Source organism: Vidua macroura, chromosome 8 (genome assembly GCF_024509145.1).
Source record: "Vidua macroura isolate BioBank_ID:100142 chromosome 8, ASM2450914v1, whole genome shotgun sequence".
Taxonomy (NCBI): Eukaryota; Metazoa; Chordata; class Aves; order Passeriformes; family Viduidae; genus Vidua; species Vidua macroura.
In genome coordinates, this window is record NC_071578.1 from 11,450,810 (window position 1) to 11,469,670 (window position 18,861).

Sequence of the window (18,861 nt, forward strand, 5' to 3'; positions counted from 1 at the left end):
ACCAGGTAACCATCACTTTTGTCAGCTAATGGCCCAAGGTGAAGGAAAAAACAGTTAGTGCTCTAATAACAGGTTGTTAAGTGCAGCCATGATTGACTTTGAGGGAATTATGAGCATAATAAAAGCTTCAAGGAACATTTATTCCTTCATACAGGGACTTGGAAATTAAAATGGAGAAAAAGTTCTTGAGTTTTGGAAATTTCTAATGTGCTTCCTTTCAGCAGAAAAGCTCAAGCAAAAGGCAGGATGTAAGACATTCTGAGAGGTAAAGAGGGAAGGCAGATATGGCTGTGATCACTATTAGGGGCAAAATTGATGGGGTGCATCTGAACACAGAAGATCTAATAGTCTAAGAGTAGATCAAAGAACTGGGCTCTTTTTGGTCTCATCCTGCATTCCACACTCTCTGCTGTCTCCTGTGGCTTTGGGAAGTTAACTCAGAGCTCTATATTTGAGTTTGCTCATGTGTCAGCTGGAGAGAAATTGCATTGATCTACCAAACAGGACAGAAACATCAGGGATGCACGTCAAACACAGGAAATGTGAAAAGCAGCACATTAGCCCTCAGTACATTCATATCTCAGGAAGCACGCTCAGCATAATGCTTCTAATTTCATTAAATTAGCACTGTAAATGCTGAAATTCTGAATAAGTGACTCAAAAATCAGTAGTTTAATCTAATCCTCTAATCTAATTGGAATGAGACATGTACTGAAAATACACATTTGGACTTTGGGTCATATGCTGCTTGGTCTCTGACCCTTTTCAGAAAGCTCAACAGACATTTTCAAACTTTTCTCTGTAACTCTGAGAACTGCAAATATACTTGTGTTAAAAAAAAACCTTTCCCTTCATTCAGTAAAGTCTATTTAACAAGTTAGAGGAGTGTCTGGAAGCCCAAGCATTTGGAAAAGCATGAGCTGCACGGGTATGTGGGTTTGCATGTATTCTTGGGTCCCACTGAAGCTGCAGGGACTTTGAGTGAGGTCAGATTTTTGGAAGTACTCACAGACCACATGCAGGAACAGGACAGCAGTGTCTGAGCCCAGGCTGTTCTCTGCATACGCCGTCACCTGGAAGATTCCAGCACTCTTATACACGTGCCGGATGCCATCCTCCACAGGGCTGAAATTGGCATAGGACACTGCAATGCCATCTCCAAAATCAAGCTGGATGTTTGTCCTTTGGAGATCACCCTGCAACAGAGAAGGCTGGAGTAGGAAACTAGACTGATAAAAAAGGATTTATCCATCCCACTTAGTTCCATTTCATTAGCATAGACACAAAGTAGTAACTTTTCAAAAAAAGCCAAGCTTTGTTCTGTCATTCCCCAAGGTGGCCAGATACAGACAGCAAAAGACCAACACCTCATCCTAAAGTAGCTGAAACAGGTGACATGAACCATCTCTTGCAAATATCCACCCCTGATTATACAGAGTTTAGAAGACCAGTTTCAGCTACACATGCAGCTTCAGGATGGCTGAATTTATACAGGTTGAATCCCCATTGAGGACTGACAGTTTTTTTTTTTTTGTCTAATGTCAGTCAACACAGAGACAGGGCCTGGATACACAGAAGAATGACGCAGATGATGAGAAAATCTCTTCTAGGATTACTGTCAATGACAGTTATTAAATGAAGGAGGGAAAAACAGACAAGAAATTCCAGCACCACAGGTATTGTCTGGAGACAAGAGTTGCACTATTTCAGTTTAAATCATGCTTTAAATCACTGCAGTTGAACTGTAGAAGTGTCTGTTATTTCGGTTTCTCGGAGCCTTTTTTTATACTTGTCCCCAGCTGACTAATGTAACACAAAAAAAAGCTAATTTCAACAAAGCTAAAGCCCACTGCAGTGATTTCACTAAACTAAAATAAAACTACAACTCAAATTAAATCTCTGTAGCTTTAGGTTTCTGCATATATATAAAAGATGTGTTGTGCCAAGTAATTTCCTTTCATGAAAGATCTGCAGTGTATTCACTGGGGGTGAAGAAGATATCACTGCACTTTGGAGATATTCCTAGCCCCAAACTGAAGTCAGTCCCTAGATATATTGAGGATGTTATCTAAAAGTTAAAAAAAAAAAATCTCTGCTCATAAATTTACCCTTTTTTAATGGCAAATTCAGAAATATTTTACAGTCATCTCATAAACCCCATTATAGCTGTAAATGCACTGGGAGAACATACAAGAAGCCAGACCACAATGAAGCAGCTCCCATGTGTAGAAAATCAGGACCTTAGCAGCCCCCACAGAATTTATCCTCCTCATAGACCTTATCTGCATGAAGAAAGCTGAGTGCAGGAAGGGTATTTTTCAGCTTTGAGTATATACTTGGGGTTTTCAGACTCTCATATAGTCAGGATTATTGCATGTAGTTTTTGAAATATGGGTATTTGATTATATATGTTAGACCTCTCTTCCTCCTTGCTCCATTATTCCCATTCCATGGGAGCCAGGGGAGTTTTGGCTATTGACTTGATCAGGGCACCATTTTCACCTCTGCCCTACTTGGACATTAAAACTTCAGTATAAACCAAAGAGCAATCAGAAAGGACTAAAGTGGTAGCGACACTAAAACATACCTATTACATTGAGTAGTCAATAACATCCTTTAGACAGAGAGTTTTTAAAGTCACTCTAAAAAGTCTCTAGCTGGAGCAAAATTACACTCTTGAGATATTCAGTTATTTGATAGAAAGACTCCCACAGCTTGTTAAACCTTTCAAAACCACTTCTCAAGGGAATGCACTAAGACCCCAAGTCCATCTCATATGGAAGATACTGAACAGAGGATAAAAATTTGATCTGGGTTGGATTCATCACTGATGACCTCAGGTTGAAATCTCTTGCACCAATCATTGCAGCTCATCTCCCTTGCCTGACAATTCCCTTTTCTATTTCCTTCTCGCCTCTCCAATACGATTCTCTCTGAAATGGGACGGTTTCACACAGAGAAGCAGGAACAGATTTTTTATGACTAAACAGTGGCAGATGATCCTTTCACCCAATTATGAGCTGGGTCTTTAATGCAAAGGCCGCCCATCGCAAGCGAGTCCCACACAAAGATGTCAGATGTTCTGGAGTTTATAAATATAAATGAAAATAGAAGAGAAGTGGAGGCATTTCAAAAGGAAAAAGAAATCATTGCTATCCATTTATATTCAAGAGGCACATTTTGTTGCTTTAAGGCCCATAAATAACTGAAAGGAAACAAGGTATGGGCTGTCACAAAGATTGGCTCTGAGTATGGAAATCGGTGAACAGACATGGTCAAGAACACAACTCCACAACAGCTATTTGGCAGTCTAGTATTTCTTTGTGATCAAAACCAAATTCAGATTAAAATAAAAAAGTCTAAAAAGGTTATCTCCTCATGTTCCCTTGCATGTATACAGTCCAAATCACAGTCTAGCTCCATATTCCTGAAAACCCAGAAAAACCATCAGTCATTCTGCATTTCTTTCCATAGTCATTGTCACACATGTATTCTGAATACCATTGTGAAAAATCCTACTAAAGTTAATTCTATAAATCCTGAGAAACTCAGGTTTTAATTGACGGTGATGAAGTCTTTATTTAACTACTGGATGCCCAAAGGTCAGTTATCTCCATATATTGAGGGTGTGCACTAGAAGGCAGGAAAGAGTTGCTGGCTCATCAGGGTGAGTCTGACACAGCTGAATGGACACCACACAGATGTATCCATAGGAGGGCTGGTCAGGCTGCTCTTTGGCTCAGAAAGGAAGTGTGAACTTTGGTACAAAACTACCACCAGTAAACAGACTGACCAGAGAAGGTGGAGGAAGCGAGGAATGAATCTGTATGGCAGCAAGGCAAGTAATTATTAAGACCTCTACAGAAATTATTTCTTCCAAGTCATAAGGAAATCTTTGGCCACAATTCTTCTCAGGTTCACACTAAAAGACTGGAATACCTTTGTCCAAAATCTCAGTGTTCATTTTCTTTTCTTCTTGAAATTCTATTATTTTAAGAAACAAACTCAACACACAACTTTTTGTGGAATAAGCTGTTTACCTACAGAGACATGTTCCAAAGAGTCTCTTCCCTTAGAAAAAAAAAAGTTGTTTCAATGAAATGTTTTTCTAACTACCATTATTTTTCAACAAGAGACATAAGAGTGAACGCCCTCACACATTTATTCAGCTGCCTCTTCAATCTCTAAATCTTTGCAAAGATTCCACTCTTCAGCTACCTTGACTGCTGCCTTATTCCCCATCTGTTTATCATTTTTTGTACGTAGCAGTTACGCTTGAGTTCCTTAATAAATTACTAGTTGATTCTTAATTTTTAGATTATATCTGTTCTTTTCTGAACTCCCACTCATAGCTTCTACACAAATTGTCTTACCATGTCAAGTCTGCAGAATAGAAAAGAAGCAGCAAGTAGACAAGAAATCCCCCTTGTATAAAAGCAGAGCATGCATGAACCTCTGAGGAAGTAGTAAAGAGGCCCTGTCAGATTAGTGGATAGACAAGATAACCAAATACCTTTGGTGTGACCTAATATGACCTGCTTGTATGTGTCAATATAGCCTTCAATTCTCTTAAATTCCTTAAATCTCATAAATCTCAGGACCATTCACCATTTCACGATTCCCCCTTGATTGCTATTTTCCTCTCAGCAATCTGAAAAGCAAAGGAAAAGAATGCCAGTCCTGCACACAGAGAAAAGTTTACTGAGACCACTAACACACCTCTTCCATGAGGATGATGAAGGTGGCGTTGTGCCCCTGCTCCATGACCAGCTTCCCATCAGAGGTGAGGATGTGCAATCCCCGAGGTGCTTTTCCAGGGCATTTCTCCATCTTGGCCATGTACTTCTCTCTCAAGCCATCTGTGCAGTTGTTAGACACAATCCTGCGGTACCTGGGGAACAGTAACAAAGGACACTGAGCTCAGAGAGTGGGCGGAAAAGTTCCTTTGTTTTGTTCTTGTTTTGTTCCTCCACATTAATGCATGTGTTTTTTCAAAGGCTAACTGCTTGCACAATCCCCTCACTGAAAGGAAGACTCAAAGAAATCTAACACTTTATTAAGTAGGAGAAAGCCAAACCAATCACAATTCAACATTCTCCAGAGATTCTCAGCAGCATCACTGAAAAGAGACACACTGTGGAGGTGAATTACTCTGCCTTACTAAAAGGCAGAGAATTACTCCAACCCAGCCCATTGCATCCTGCATCCCAGCTTTTTACTTATACCATTTATTAGGTTTTTGTCTGCCTCTATAGGGCTAGAGGGCACTTGAAAAAATATGTCAAGGGCTTTGCCCAATTCAGTTTTAAGATGATTTGAGGTATGGCTTTTTCTCTTGGCTGTTTTTGGAAGATGTTGGCTAAACAGCAAGACATTTGGCTATTCCTGGTGCTGTTGAGGGGGGGAACCCTTTCTATTAATTTCATACCAACCCCCACTATTTTCTTGTTGCTCTCTGTCAAGAAGGCTACAAACAGTCATACTGGCCAGGGCTCCTGTAATTACATCCTGTATTCAAAGCAATTTTTCAGCTGAAAGGGGGTCTTTGAGATCAAATGCTTCCAGACTCCCAGCAGCCTCGCTTCATCCAGCCACCTGCACCAACCAGCCAGGAACAGAGCTGGTTCCTACCATAACCATTGAGCAGTCAGGACACATGACCCAGAATCATCCCTGCAAAATTCGCAGGACCTGCCCTGTCGTAGAATGAACACAGCAATTTTGTACCAGCCAGTGAAACTCAAGTCTCACAGCATTTCCTGCATGATAGTAGAACATTTGCAAAGTGATGCTGCCATAATAAACCAACACTTGCCATCTGTTCTGGGTTAGACCAGGAGAAATCAGCACATGAAGCTTGTCTGAAATGCAAGGCATTGTACGTACAAAGTGAAAATGGCAGAGGAAGAAAACATAAAAGAGACTAAAAATTGCTCATTTGAGCCTTCCTAGAAGCTGATATAAATAGGAGCTGTAAGATAGTAAGAGATTCAATAAAATACAATGTGAAATACCTCAAACCTTTCCTTTTAAATATTCAGCTGTATCTCAAGCAGACCTTTTTGATTTGTGTTTTAATTTTGCAACAAAGGGGAGCTCCAAGTCTAGGCTCCAAGGATCACACATCACTTGATGGCAATGCAATATCTATGTGTCACTTATGTTAACGTGCTTCTCCCTCTCTCTGAGGAACAAGGCAATTTTCCATACAGATACTATTGCAAACATCACCTCATGAATAAGACTAAAAAAGAGCATAATGGGATGCAGAGAAAAAAAAGAACTATCCAGGTTCTCTTGTCTACTGCAGTCACCAAAACCTGACAGATTGCAAGATGCACTTACCCAGTGCTGTTCCAGTAGTTCTGACCAACGTTGCAATCCTTGGACAGGGAGGACGGGCTGAACCAGAAGGCTGGGATGCACTGGTTGTTGCTGTGCCTCTCATATCCATAGTCACTGTGGAGAGAAGTCATGAATCCATCACTGTACCCTCTAATAGAGTCAGCTCAGAGTTTTAGGTGATGACTGGTGGTTCTCTGCTGGGATGGCACAACATCATGGATTGGGCTCATCCAGAGACAAAGTGCTGGACTAGTGTGAGAGGCAGAAACACAATTCACTGAAGGCATTTGATCTCTACAACAGCAGAACTACCAAACTTAACTTGCTGAGCGCTGGAGGACTTGTGCTTCATTTGGCAACAAAACATGACAGAGATTCAGAAAGAATATTGTATCGTTCATTTCTTTTCCTATTAATCTCTAACTTATATTTCATTTTTTGGGCTCTTTTGGTTTGCTTGTTTTTTGCAGTCTTTGCTTTTAGAATGAACCAGGCTAATTCTAAGATCTAAAGTCATTTTTTCACAACAGTGGCTAGGAATATAAAACACTAGGAGCAATTCCTAAGCAACTAGCCTCAGTATGTATATTTATGTATGTTAATGGGCTCCCTTGGCTAAGCTGTGACTCGCCTGAGAGAAAAAAAAAACAGCTGATGTTTTTCCAACACTAAACTAAAATACAACCAGCTTAGTGGTCTAAGGATTACATGGTATTGTGTCACACAGGGAAGGCAATCCAGGGTATTGATTCTTCCTTGGACCACCTAAGAGTGGAAATGTACACAACCACATCCAAAATTTCTTTTTATAGCTGCCTTTGTGTGCCAATACAATGATGAAGCAATAGGATTAATCCAAAGCTTTCCATAAGTTTTAATCAGGTCTGGATCAGGTTTCTATGTGTAGCCGTTATTGACAGGCTGGATTCAAAGGACAAATAAAAAGAGATTCTGGATTTTTGCCTGCAGCAAGTTAACAAATGCCAAAATGCTAAACCTCTGTGAAAACACAGACACTACAGAAGCCACTGTCTTGAAAGCATTCTGTGCCCTTTAGGACACTCTGAGTTTTATCCTTCCCCTGTTCAGAGCCTGAACTGCCAACAGAAAGTCTCTAGGAAGAGCTTTGGTGAGACAAAACTGTGCTATGTCCCCAGTGGCCCAGGCTGCTACTGTTCTTTTTTTGGAGGGCAAAAATTCTGTGAGCTACTTTAAATGGTTTGGAGATTCCCTAATGCTCTTTCTCTCAACATTCAATTTAATCATTCTCAGTGGGTCCGACCTGCACAGTCAAAAATGCCTGGCAGGGACCTTGTAATTAAAAATATTCAGGAGGAGCTGTACTTTGCCCCAAAGAAGAAAAGAGCTGCATAAATATTTAATAAAATTAAAGACAACATTGCTGTGTGCCCTCAAGGTTCTGTGCTTGTTCATTAACTTCTGGTAAATGTATATTAAAACCTCACATGCTGCCCACTTTCCCTCTCATAAGCCCCAGGGTTTGCATAAGTTAAGGAAATAATCAAGTCCAGTTGCTGTGCTGTCTTTCTCAGGAAAGCTATCTTGACAGAGTAAATAAAGAAGCAGGAGGAGGGAAAAGAAAGCTCAGCGAGCACTTTAATACCATTTATGAGATCCTTCTGCCATTCTCTCTGTTAGAGAAAGGCCAGGATTTGCTTCTGGAAATGACTGCAAGGGTTGGCAGGAGTCACCCCTGATCCTGACTCATAAAGATTTGTTGAACTGGGGCATAATTGTGATTTATGCCCCTGAATTTTAGATCAGCCTTATATCTAACTGCAGGGAGCAGCACTGCAACCATGAGGCAGACAGGGGCAAGGGCACTGTGATCAAGTGGGAAGGGAGCACAGCACTCACAGCGTGTGCTGAAGGGCTCCTGCAGTTATTTGTCCTATCCCCACAGCTCTCAAAGACAGGTGTCATCACAGCAAGTGGCACAGGGTGCTCCAAGCCCAGAACCAGCTCCAAACCTTCTTACTGAGGAAGCAGAGGGCCCATCTGGCAGGACTTGCTGGTCACTGTACCCACACAGTCCTGGCTGCTGGCCCTCCTCCTTTCCCTGGCACCCACAGGACCTGCTCAGTTCAACACCAAGGACAGAGCAGTCAGTGCTTTCAAGAACTGGCAACTGTGAGCCCAGGCAGAAGAGGCTGAGTGGACATTTTTCCTTGAAAGGGAACGAGTTTTTCTTGAAAGAGCATCAAGTGAAAGTAGGAGCTGTCCTTTCACCTGTCCTGTTCACATTTTAGAGAGCAGAGAAAAGGCACTTGTCAGCATCTCACCTTCTCATACTGACATCCCAAGGAAGGCAGATGAATCTAAAATATATTCTGGAATAACCTGTGTCTTGCCACTGACTAAGCAAGTGTCTCATCCCTTAGAAGTCACAAATCAGAGCACCCTTCCTCTCACTTTTAAAATGATCAAGCTCAGTGCCCCACTTCCAGCATTGCCAGTATTTTCCTCAAATGGACTGTCTCACACTATTCCAGACAGCCCTGCTGAGTAGCATCAAAATTCAACATAAAGTTTCTACTGATTCTTCATCACCAGCTGTAATTTTTGCAGCTAGAAGCCAGTTAACAATTCTGTTGGCAGTGCAGGGTCTGAAACAAAAGCCAGCTTGTTGTTTTCTAATTGCATTTCCTCTGCAGGACTGACAAGTTTAACAGCAATACCTTCTCATATTAGGGGGAAAGTTAAGCAAAAATTATACTGAATGCATGCAAGGAACCTGTCAAGTGATTGAAAAGGTGCATTCTGATGCAGACCCTTTTCAAGGCAGTATTTAAGGCCAATTCAGCTACCACAGTTTTCCGCTTACAGCTTGGAAAAGACGAACTTCACTGAAACTTCACTGTGAAAATATAAAGCAGGTGAGGAAAAGACAGCATAAGGAAAAAAAAAAAAACCCAAAACAAACTGATAACCATCTCTGGAGACTGGTGCTGGATTCACCCCAGAGGCCTATGCCAATGCCAAGGGCAGAAACTGCAAGGCAAGACAGGTCGTCCTGTGAGTTCTCATCATGACAACGAAGGGGAAAGAACTCATGAGTCAAGATATGGAGTCTCAGATGTAATCTTGACATTAGGAACAAATTAAATACCCATCCAGATCAGATGAAAATCTCTGTTCTATATCCCTGACTCTCTCTTAAAGACAAGCTACTATAATATCCAAGAAAATACTCTGTTGATATTTTTTCTTAATTTTGCTGCATTTCACTATGTCCATGCTTTAAAAGAGAACTGTGAGCCTAAGTCCAAGTATATGTACAAATCTCATGCCTCACACCTCTTCAGAAAGTATTTGAAGGTAGGTGAAGTGTTCAGGAATAACACCAAGTCAGACACTGATCCTGAATAACCTACTATAAAGATTAAAATGTTTTTCCAGCTGATCAGCTTTCAGGGTATTTTGAATTCCATTTAAATGACATTCAGATCATTTAAGCTCAAATGTCACAGATATTGACAGTCTTAAATCTTAGAAATATTGCCTATCACAGGTGCCATGTAGGAATTCCTTGGGCTGAGATCTTGACATGCATTCTCCCATCTCCTATCTCTGATTGTCAAGCAATAGCAAGCAGTGTCTCATTTTTTCCCTGCTTAATTTTTAAGCTGCCTTCAAAGTGATCTTAAAGCAATTTGGAAATTATGGCCCCATTAAGTTAGAAACACCAATATTTATGCAAAATAAGTAGTTATATCCAACGAGGGTGGGCTGTACAGTCATGTCACAGAAACCCTTTCAGAAATTTCTCAGTAAAACATTGTTAAGAAGCAATAAAATGTTCCCAGCTATTCAAAGGAATAATGATAAAAATGTGCATGTTTTGCTGGCTTGCCCCCTAGGAAGTCAATGACCTTGGGGGAGAAATACCTTCCCTCTTCTAAAAGGAATATATTTTGGATCAGAGAAGTCCTGGCTGTCACTATTCCGGAATGACAGACATAAAATGTCCATCAGTACTTGCAATTATTTTGCTTTTGAATTCCAGGCTTGGATTTCTCATGGAGATGAACAAATATTTCCTACAGATGAAGGGGAAGCCTCCCTCACTCAGCAGGTTTGGGGGTTGCAGTTCTGCTATATAGTATGATCACAGCTATAAAGCTGCATGAAACCCACTTCTTCTGCAAGGTTTTCTGTCTGGGTAGTATTTCAGGACAAAAATACAGCTGCTGCACAAGTCCCCAGAGTCACATACTCACCACTCAAAGTCTCCTTGGCCACAGACACACGGTTCAGACACCACAGTTTGGGAATAGTCCCGACTTAGGGAACACGGGGCTCCAGGCTTGCGTTTTTTATAGATCTTCCTCTCCCCCATGACACAAGGCTCCCCCTTCATTGGCAAAGGAACAAGAGGAGAAACACAGTTGTAGAGGCAGCTGGGTCTTAAATGGAGCACTTTTTCAAAAGACACAAAAGGCAATGAAAATGAGCATTTATCACTGGGAGGATGGGGACTTACAGTCCTGCTCTTTTGTGGCTTTGCAAAATCAAAAGTCTCCTTGGGAGGACTCAATGGGATGCCAATGACAATGGGCCAAAATGTCTGGATGCCCAAGCCATCACACCCACTTATGTCACCTTTTAGAAGGTATCCACCAATATCTAGTCCTACCAATTATCCTGAAGACAATGTGTATGTACGCCAGGGTTTCTTCCACATGTCAGATAAAGTCTACTGCAGAAGCAAGTGCCCAGGCCTAAATCCCAGGGCAGGGGACAAAACCCAGGTGTGGAACACAGAGCTCAACTCCCTTGCTCTTTCTGTGACAGAGCTGGCTTTGTTATAGACAATTTTGATGTGTGTTTCACTGGGCTTTTTGAATGGAAAGGTTTTCAAGAACACTACTGGGAGTAGCTAATCTAAAACAAACATTTGATATCTAGGAGAGTTGCTATAAACAGAATTTTCTATTTTGCAGAAGTAATTTGTCTGCATAGAAGTAAGAAAAAAGACAATACCTAATTGAAGTACTTCTCTTCCCTATGAACAGTGATTCCCAAGATTGCTGCATGGTAACACATATGTCTTCCCTTTTCTTTTATTTAAATGATTTTCATTTATTCAATTCTACAACTTCATTTATCTTATCCTTGCCAAATTAATGTTCATTTCTCATTCACGGATTTCATTCAGGAATGTCACAGTGCCAATGATTCTGGCTCTAGTTATGTTACCCTGCAGGGTGTGGGACATCATACTGGTAGCCAGTAACCCATAAGTAATCTGGAGAGGTTATTGACCTCTCAGTTGTACAAAATATATAAATATATCCAGCATGAAAATAAGCCAGTGTATGAAAAACAAAGCATGTGTCCTTGAGTAGAATGAAATAATGTGGTTTTCTCTGGTGTCTTTTATTCAAAAGCTTTTCAGATTCAAGGGTTTTACAGATATTCAAGAGTTTTACAGATACCTGCAGGACCTGCAGGTTGAATAAATGTTTTTATTTTCATTTCTGAGTAGGGGAAATAAGAGGCAAACTGAAACAAAATTATTTGCATGAGTCAGTGACAGAGCTACAAAGAATTCAATGTCATCTACAATTCAGTCATAAGGTGTAGTTTTACACTGCCCCAAGCATTGAGGCCAAAAAGATCCAGCTGGTGCAATGGATTATTTTCATAAAATAGAATGTAATCCTGAACTTGCCCATAGATGCCTGGCCCCATGTTTATTTATTCACATTCTTCTAGGGATGCATAAAAAATCCATATGCTTCGCTGTAAAGAACAACTGCATTCCCACCTGGCAACTCAGAGCAAAGGAAAAGGAACCCTGAGCAAGGCCCCCCTGGAGAGTGGGGATACCTGATTGTGCAGATGCCAGGTTTGGTAGTCGTCCTTGGTACACCTGCGGCTGAAGAGAGACTTGTAATCCACCTTGACCAGCTGCCACTCAGAACGGAGACTGAAGTGCCCAAAAACTCTGAGCGTGGGAGACAAAAGAAAAGAAAGAGCTGGAGTCAGCCAGACTCATACTTCCATTCAGCAAATAACATCTCATGAATCTCAGCTGCAGAAACTGATACACAGTCTTGGAGCTTAATGAGAGAAAATAGTATTCTGTCATGAATCATATTTTCCTGTTCTTACAACATCCCAGGAGTGTTTAACCTTTTCCTGACACCTCATACACAGCCTGTGTTGGAAGGTCTTCCCCTGACCCTAGCACCCAGCAAAATGGAACCCAAGTCTAATCACCCTTATTGCAATGTTTAGAGGACAGTAAATGTTACTTTTTTATTATTCCAGGTCTTTCACTAATCTAAATTTTACCCAAGCCACTTACAAGATTAAAATTTTTGTTGTTCTAATTATTCCAGACTAACAAAGAAAGAGTGAGAAAGACAAGATTTACAAATTTTCCTGTGAAATCAAAAGAGAAGCAGAAGACAAGACTTCCCAACACTGACTGTAATTTAGATCCTGCTGTGTGCTGCCATTATTTATTCCAGTTCATGTTGGTTTAGACTGTAATCATACAGAGCTGTTGGCTTTGCTCTCTCTTCACCCCTTCTCTAACCTGTGCCAAAATTGCTCTGCGCTGTGCTGTTCTCCATGAAACAACAACTACCCAGGAATCAATCATGCTCTCCCTTGGAGACCTGTCTCAGCTCATGGGGATCAGGGAGACAATGGTGGGTGGCCAATATCTGAGAGTATGAAGTGGTGGGTTTGCTGTGGACACCTGTCTCTATCCAAGTTCTGCCTCACAGAGAAGCTCCACTAAGCTGACAAGTGGGAAGGGTATGATACAAGAAGAACCTGCATGCTGTCATGAACAAGTGGCTCAGGTTAGGAGTGAGCAAGTGGGGAAGGACTTGTCTGGTAGAATGGATTTATTAGGCAGATTGTTGCTGGCTGTCCAGAACCATTCTTAGTGTAGTCCTAATTGCAGGGTATCAATGATGGGAAACACCATGGCATTCAGGCCACGCTACAGGAGAAGCTGCAATTCCTGTTCCTCAGCACAGAAGGCACACCCTGAAACAAGATAAACCCTCAGAAACCAAAGCAGTATGGGGTGTCAGAGCACTGGGAGCAGGAGGGAGAAGGGAGGAATGGGAAGGAGCATGGTGGGGGGATGCAGAAAGCCTCCAAAACTGTACTCAATAGGAATTCTAACTGCAGTTCTCCTCCCCGCTTTTCCTTGGTGCTGGGTACGTCCCATCAGCTGTTACAACTGCTTTCAGCACATACAGCCTTGTTTGTGCTGCATTACTGAAACATCAGTACCTGCAAAACAGCAATGCAGCAGGCAGAAATCATTTAATCCAGCAGATTTACACCAATATAGGATTTGGTGCTTATTACACAGAAAACACAGCAAAAGGAAGAGAGAACATGACCAAGGAGAAACATTGGCATAAACCCAGAAGAGGACAGGGCTGGAGAAATCCAACACTTTGTAAATCAATGCATCGAAAAGGAAAATCTCGCTCCTCAGATTGTCCCTTAGCTAACTGTCCATCAGGAGAGCAAAAAGTTTCTTTGTGCTTTACAAAAATCACCAGAATTACTTGATTTTTAAATCTATTTTAACAAGTTTTAAACAATTCCTTCTGACATGGAAAATCTTTCATGATAATTAATGAAAAGAACCCGAGGTTTTCTGAGAGGAAGGCAACATATTAGCATTCCAAAAGCAAAGAACATCAGGTACTCTTTAATTAAATTATTTCAAAGAAGATCTTTGTGTATAATTGCTACAATTTAGATGGAAACAATACTACACAAAATGTAATTAGAGAGCGTTAACAGAGAGAGGTTTTCCTCTGCACTGCAGAGATGGTTCTGGTTCTGCTGATTCCTAAAATAGTAACTTCTCTACTCCACCCTCCCCTGTCCAATAAAAAGCTCGTTAAGGCTAATCAATCACCATGGAAGAGACTTCTGAGATAAAAGCAGCAGAGAAGCCACCAAGCACCTGCACCCCATGAGCACTGCTCACCAATGCCAAATGCCACCTACAGCATGGCTTCGCTGGCCCACACCATGAACATTGAGTGACACCTCAAGATGACTTTGTTGTGCATTTGAAACTTCTGTAAGTTTCTATAAGAAAATACAGGGAATGGAGGAGAGAGCTATGTGGTCTGTGGAGTTCCAAGGTTCTATCAAGCAGCTTTCCTTGGAAAGTGATGAAAATCTTAATTGTTTGTGAAATTTTAAAAAAGCTAAACAAATAATAACAGGGCACAAATCCCAACTGAACAAAACCAGGTGTTGCAGCTGAGCTCCACTTTCTCAGTTTTATGAATGACATCACTGGATGTTTTTCCATAGTGGCCAAGGTGCATGCACATGACCTCCCCCCCATATCTGTTTTGAGGTGGCCAGGTCCAATAGAGTCTTGGGCAGACAGCAAAGAGCTACAACATTTTAAAACTTATAGTGTGCAGCTATCAACAAGTGCTTGGCACTAAATGCTCCAGTTCCTACGTATTAGTTTCTATATCAAGTGCAAAGAAACAAGTTCCAAGGAAGGAGATGCAAAAAGAGATTGGTGGGCTTTATTTTTCCCTAGTCGACTGGTGAGTCCTCACATCACTTTGAAGATACCGACTCATTCAACTTATCTGATTCCCATGCGCCTTCATTTCCCATTTACTTTGGTCACTAAATAAGGGAGGTGGATTTTTTAAAATAAACATAGCTAAACTATCAAGATAATACAGGGAGAAAGGAAATGAGGTACTATAAATTTTGCCTCAATAACTTTGCCTACCGTGGTCTAACTGAAAGCTCTTAATTGCTTGTTGCAAGCATAGAAAACAAGAGAGCTGTGTTTTCAAGGTCCAACTTTGAGAAGCCAACAAAGAAGGTATATTTTGATTTTTCCATATAAGCAGTCTGATGCGGAAGTCCTTGAGAAACAATAAATACAAGAGCCCAGATGGTATTTAGATGGAGTCGGTTTTCTGACTAAGCTCAATTTAACAAAGGTTCTCCAACCTAAGACATAGAATGGTAATTTACTGGCTTTAGACTGCATAGATTTTGATCTATCCCTCTGAGTAAGCAGTTACAACTCCACATAAAATCTTAGCTGATAGGACAGCATCTTAACTGGCTCTATGCATAGCTTACAGTGAAATCCTTGTTAAGAAAACAGAAAATGCTTCCTTTGGAGAAACAAGGCAAAGCTTTTATTGCCAGGACTGGATGACATTAATTTGCAGAAAACTATTAGAAACATGGAAATAAATTCTGAAATGCTTACAGTTTCATGATGGAGTAATTTTAGAAATGATCATTGGTAATGCTGCTATAATTATATCTTTCATTAATTTTTTAAATACACAGTAACTTACAAATGCAGTGTACACTGCCTGGATATCCTTGTACAGGAGTTCTTTAAAAGCCTTTTTGCATTTATACAGTGCTCTCTTTTCAAATTGCATTGCTTTTGCCTTATTCCTTGTATTGTTGATAGCTGTGCTTTTTCTGTAATTCAATACTGCTCATTCCTGCCAGGTCAACAGAATGAATTGAGGGTCACAAGATAACAACTCACCTGCCTCTGGTCCATAGATTCAATCCCTGTCCCTGCTCATGGTATGAGAAACAGACCTCCTCACGTAATAGCTCCCACAGGAAAGGCATCAGCTGTATCCATGTGGATCTATCCCTGCTGGCAGTTTCAGATGAGCTGCCCAGCTAGGTATTAAAATGTAAATTCTCCTGCCTAAATCAAGTCTTCTTCTATCATTTCTGAAGTAGATTGGTAGGAGATCATATGGAGCAAGCAAGCACTGAAGCTGCCTGCACTTGGCTGTTCTGGTCTGGATAAAGAGGGAAGATTTTCCCTTCACCAGCCCTCTCAGCTCCTTTGTGCGTAACACCTGCGGACCTCGGATGTGCCCAGCACTGAGACGGAGGACTGGAGATGCCAGGGAAGGAAGAAGCTGATGAGGTAATCTTCACTAAACCTAACATCAAAAGTACCCTCCTTTCTGAGGCAGTTTTCTTTCACTGGACATCAACAAGGTGAGAGACAAGAAAAGCTTGGGTGCTTTTTTTGCTTCTCTTAATGTACCTTAGGGACCTCTGAAGCTAGATTTTAATAAGATTAGGCCCCACAGAATAGACTGTAAGTATTTTTAATAGCTAAAAAAAAAAAAAGCAAAATAATATAATATATTTAGTAGAGAGCATCTTTTGAGATGAACTACAGAAGCAGATGGATCAACAGAAAAGTAAAGCCAGAACTACAGAAAGAGAGCCAAACATATACTTTAATTGATAATACTGAGAGAAAAGCTAATTGCAGTGTCATCATAAATAGACTGTTTCATTTATAAAAGGCTGAAACCAACCTTGATTTTTATTTCCTTTTATTGTAAAAGAAAAATGCTTGCAGAGGAAATATCTTAGCAAGCAAAAAATCCCCAATAGTAAAAGCACCCAAATTAGTGAATAGTTCAGCTGACCTAAATCTGTACTTTTGCTTTGAGAATGCAGAAAGGAAAAAAGTCAAGTAAGATCACTATCTGATTTCAGCTAAAATCCCTCTTCATTTACATCTGTGTAACTAAGAGGAAGTGCCAGAAGTAGATATTTAATGGGCAAACCCAAGAAGTGCTATGAAGCACAGTCTGGAAGAATCACCTCCTGGCAAGAAAACAAGCATGTGTTGGTCTGGGTTTTGCTTTGTTTTTTATGTTGTTTTTTTTTTGTTGTTGTTGTTTTTTTTGGGTTTTTTTGGGGGTTTTTTTGTTGTTGTTTTGTTTTAGTTTTTTTTTTTTTTTTTTTTTTTTTTTTTTTTTTTTTTTTTTTTGTGTTTGGTCTTTGGAGAGGAAGCTCTTCTCTCACTGAAACCAGAGGGAGTGTCAGATCTGGAGCAGAGAGTAGATAACTCACCACAGCTGAAGGCGCTCATTCTCATTCTGATGTCCAGCAGAGGAGCACATGTTGCTACTGCTGCAATCTTAACAGATAATCTCTCACTCACAATTGCCTTGATTCATTTGGGATTCTTTTCCCCACCAGCCAGGCTACCTTTGTCCCCCATTTCCTGGGAAATGGTGAGCTTATGCTAGAGCTGCTGGCTCAGTGAACACTTACAGAATGTCTTGGTACCTAGATGTACCTCCTTAACTTGTTAACTGGATAGCTTGTGACTCAAGGAAAGAATATGCTGACAATTTCACACAAAGAAGAGGGCCTGTTATGAAATCTGGATCTGAATCCATCTCTGTGTAAGGAAGTAGCAGTAAAGTGAGACAAACTCCTGTGTGCAGGCTGAGCTGTCTAGGCCAAAACCACATGAGCAGCAGTAGAACAGTTGCAAGTCATGCTGGTGGGACCAGATTTTATGAATAAATGAACTATTTCTCCATGAATTAAACATAAATCATGACTTTAGAGAAAACCAAATGGGCTGTGTAATCTCCCTTTTTTTTTTATTAGGATTTAGATGGAATTAGCATTAAAGGAGGTCACTAGTTACAAAGAAATTGGATAGAAAGGGACTGAGACAAGGAAGTAGAACTTAATTGAGAGCACAAATCAGCAGTTAGGGAGAGCAGGAGAGGGAGAGTTAAACTGTCTCATGCCTGGCAAGATGATGCAGGGAGTAAGAGACTGGAAACAAAGGAAACATAAGAAATGAAAAATGACACTGGAAAGTCAGGCAATTGCCAACAAAAAACCCTGTCTAATTTTTTCCTAAACAATAAATATGGTTTCTAAGAGCCTCTTTGGAGATTTTAACTCAGTTGCTTTTGGCTGACCTGTCAACTAGGAACAGTAGCCTGAGGGCAATGGGTGATGACTCAGGGCTGCTGTATGTCTGTGGACCAAAATAAAGTAAGAAAAACAGCTGGTTTGTTTTTTTTTTTTTCTAGAACGAAGAGGTGCATTTTCTTCCAAATAAAATACACCATCTATTTGGATCTAGATTTTCAGTCGGTGTAAATTGGTTTAATTTAGACCATCTAAGTAGACCCTCTCAGTGTAAGGCCTTCCACTGACACTATTCAGGAGAAAAAACAAGAGCAGTGAAACTATCAAGAATGTACCAACACCAGACAACAGCATGCATGAGGACAAATTTGTTCAAGAAAATCTTGGTCTGTATTCTATTTCCCAAAGAGAAGGGTTGCACAAAAATTTCACAGAATTTCTCCTGCAGAGAATCTGAGGGATGTGGTTCATTTCCAGTGAAACTGAATGTCATGACATCAAAGTTGCCTGCAAGAGAGAAATTCAAAGTGTTGGCCACCAGCAATCCATATTGAACTGGTCATGAAAAGCTGCACCACTGCCAGATCTCAGGTCAGGAGAGAGAGAGGATATGGGGCAGGCAAAGAGTTTCTGTGAATTACAGATCAAAACCAAAACCTTGCAAAAAAAATCCTACAGTACAATCATGGCAGATCCTTTCCCTCAGCTTTGGAAAACAGTCCTGGTATTATTCATCAGCTCATGGGCACTTCCTTTATAGTGCTAGCAGAAGAGGAAAACCAC

At 40.7% G+C, this 18,861-nt stretch overlaps 1 protein-coding gene across 1 annotated transcript in view; it reads right to left on the bottom strand.

The window, feature by feature from the left end:
• SORCS3 (sortilin related VPS10 domain containing receptor 3) overlaps positions 1-18,861 on the bottom strand; it is a 265,016-nt gene that overhangs the window by 19,953 nt on the left and 226,202 nt on the right. The window contains exons 15-19 of the mRNA XM_053983733.1: positions 12,199-12,316; positions 10,587-10,720; positions 6,346-6,459; positions 4,720-4,891; positions 1,010-1,196 (exon numbers count right to left, since the gene is read on the bottom strand). Coding sequence (XP_053839708.1) covers positions 1,010-1,196; positions 4,720-4,891; positions 6,346-6,459; positions 10,587-10,720; positions 12,199-12,316 — 725 coding nt within the window. The remainder of the gene's footprint in view (positions 1-1,009; positions 1,197-4,719; positions 4,892-6,345; positions 6,460-10,586; positions 10,721-12,198; positions 12,317-18,861) is intronic.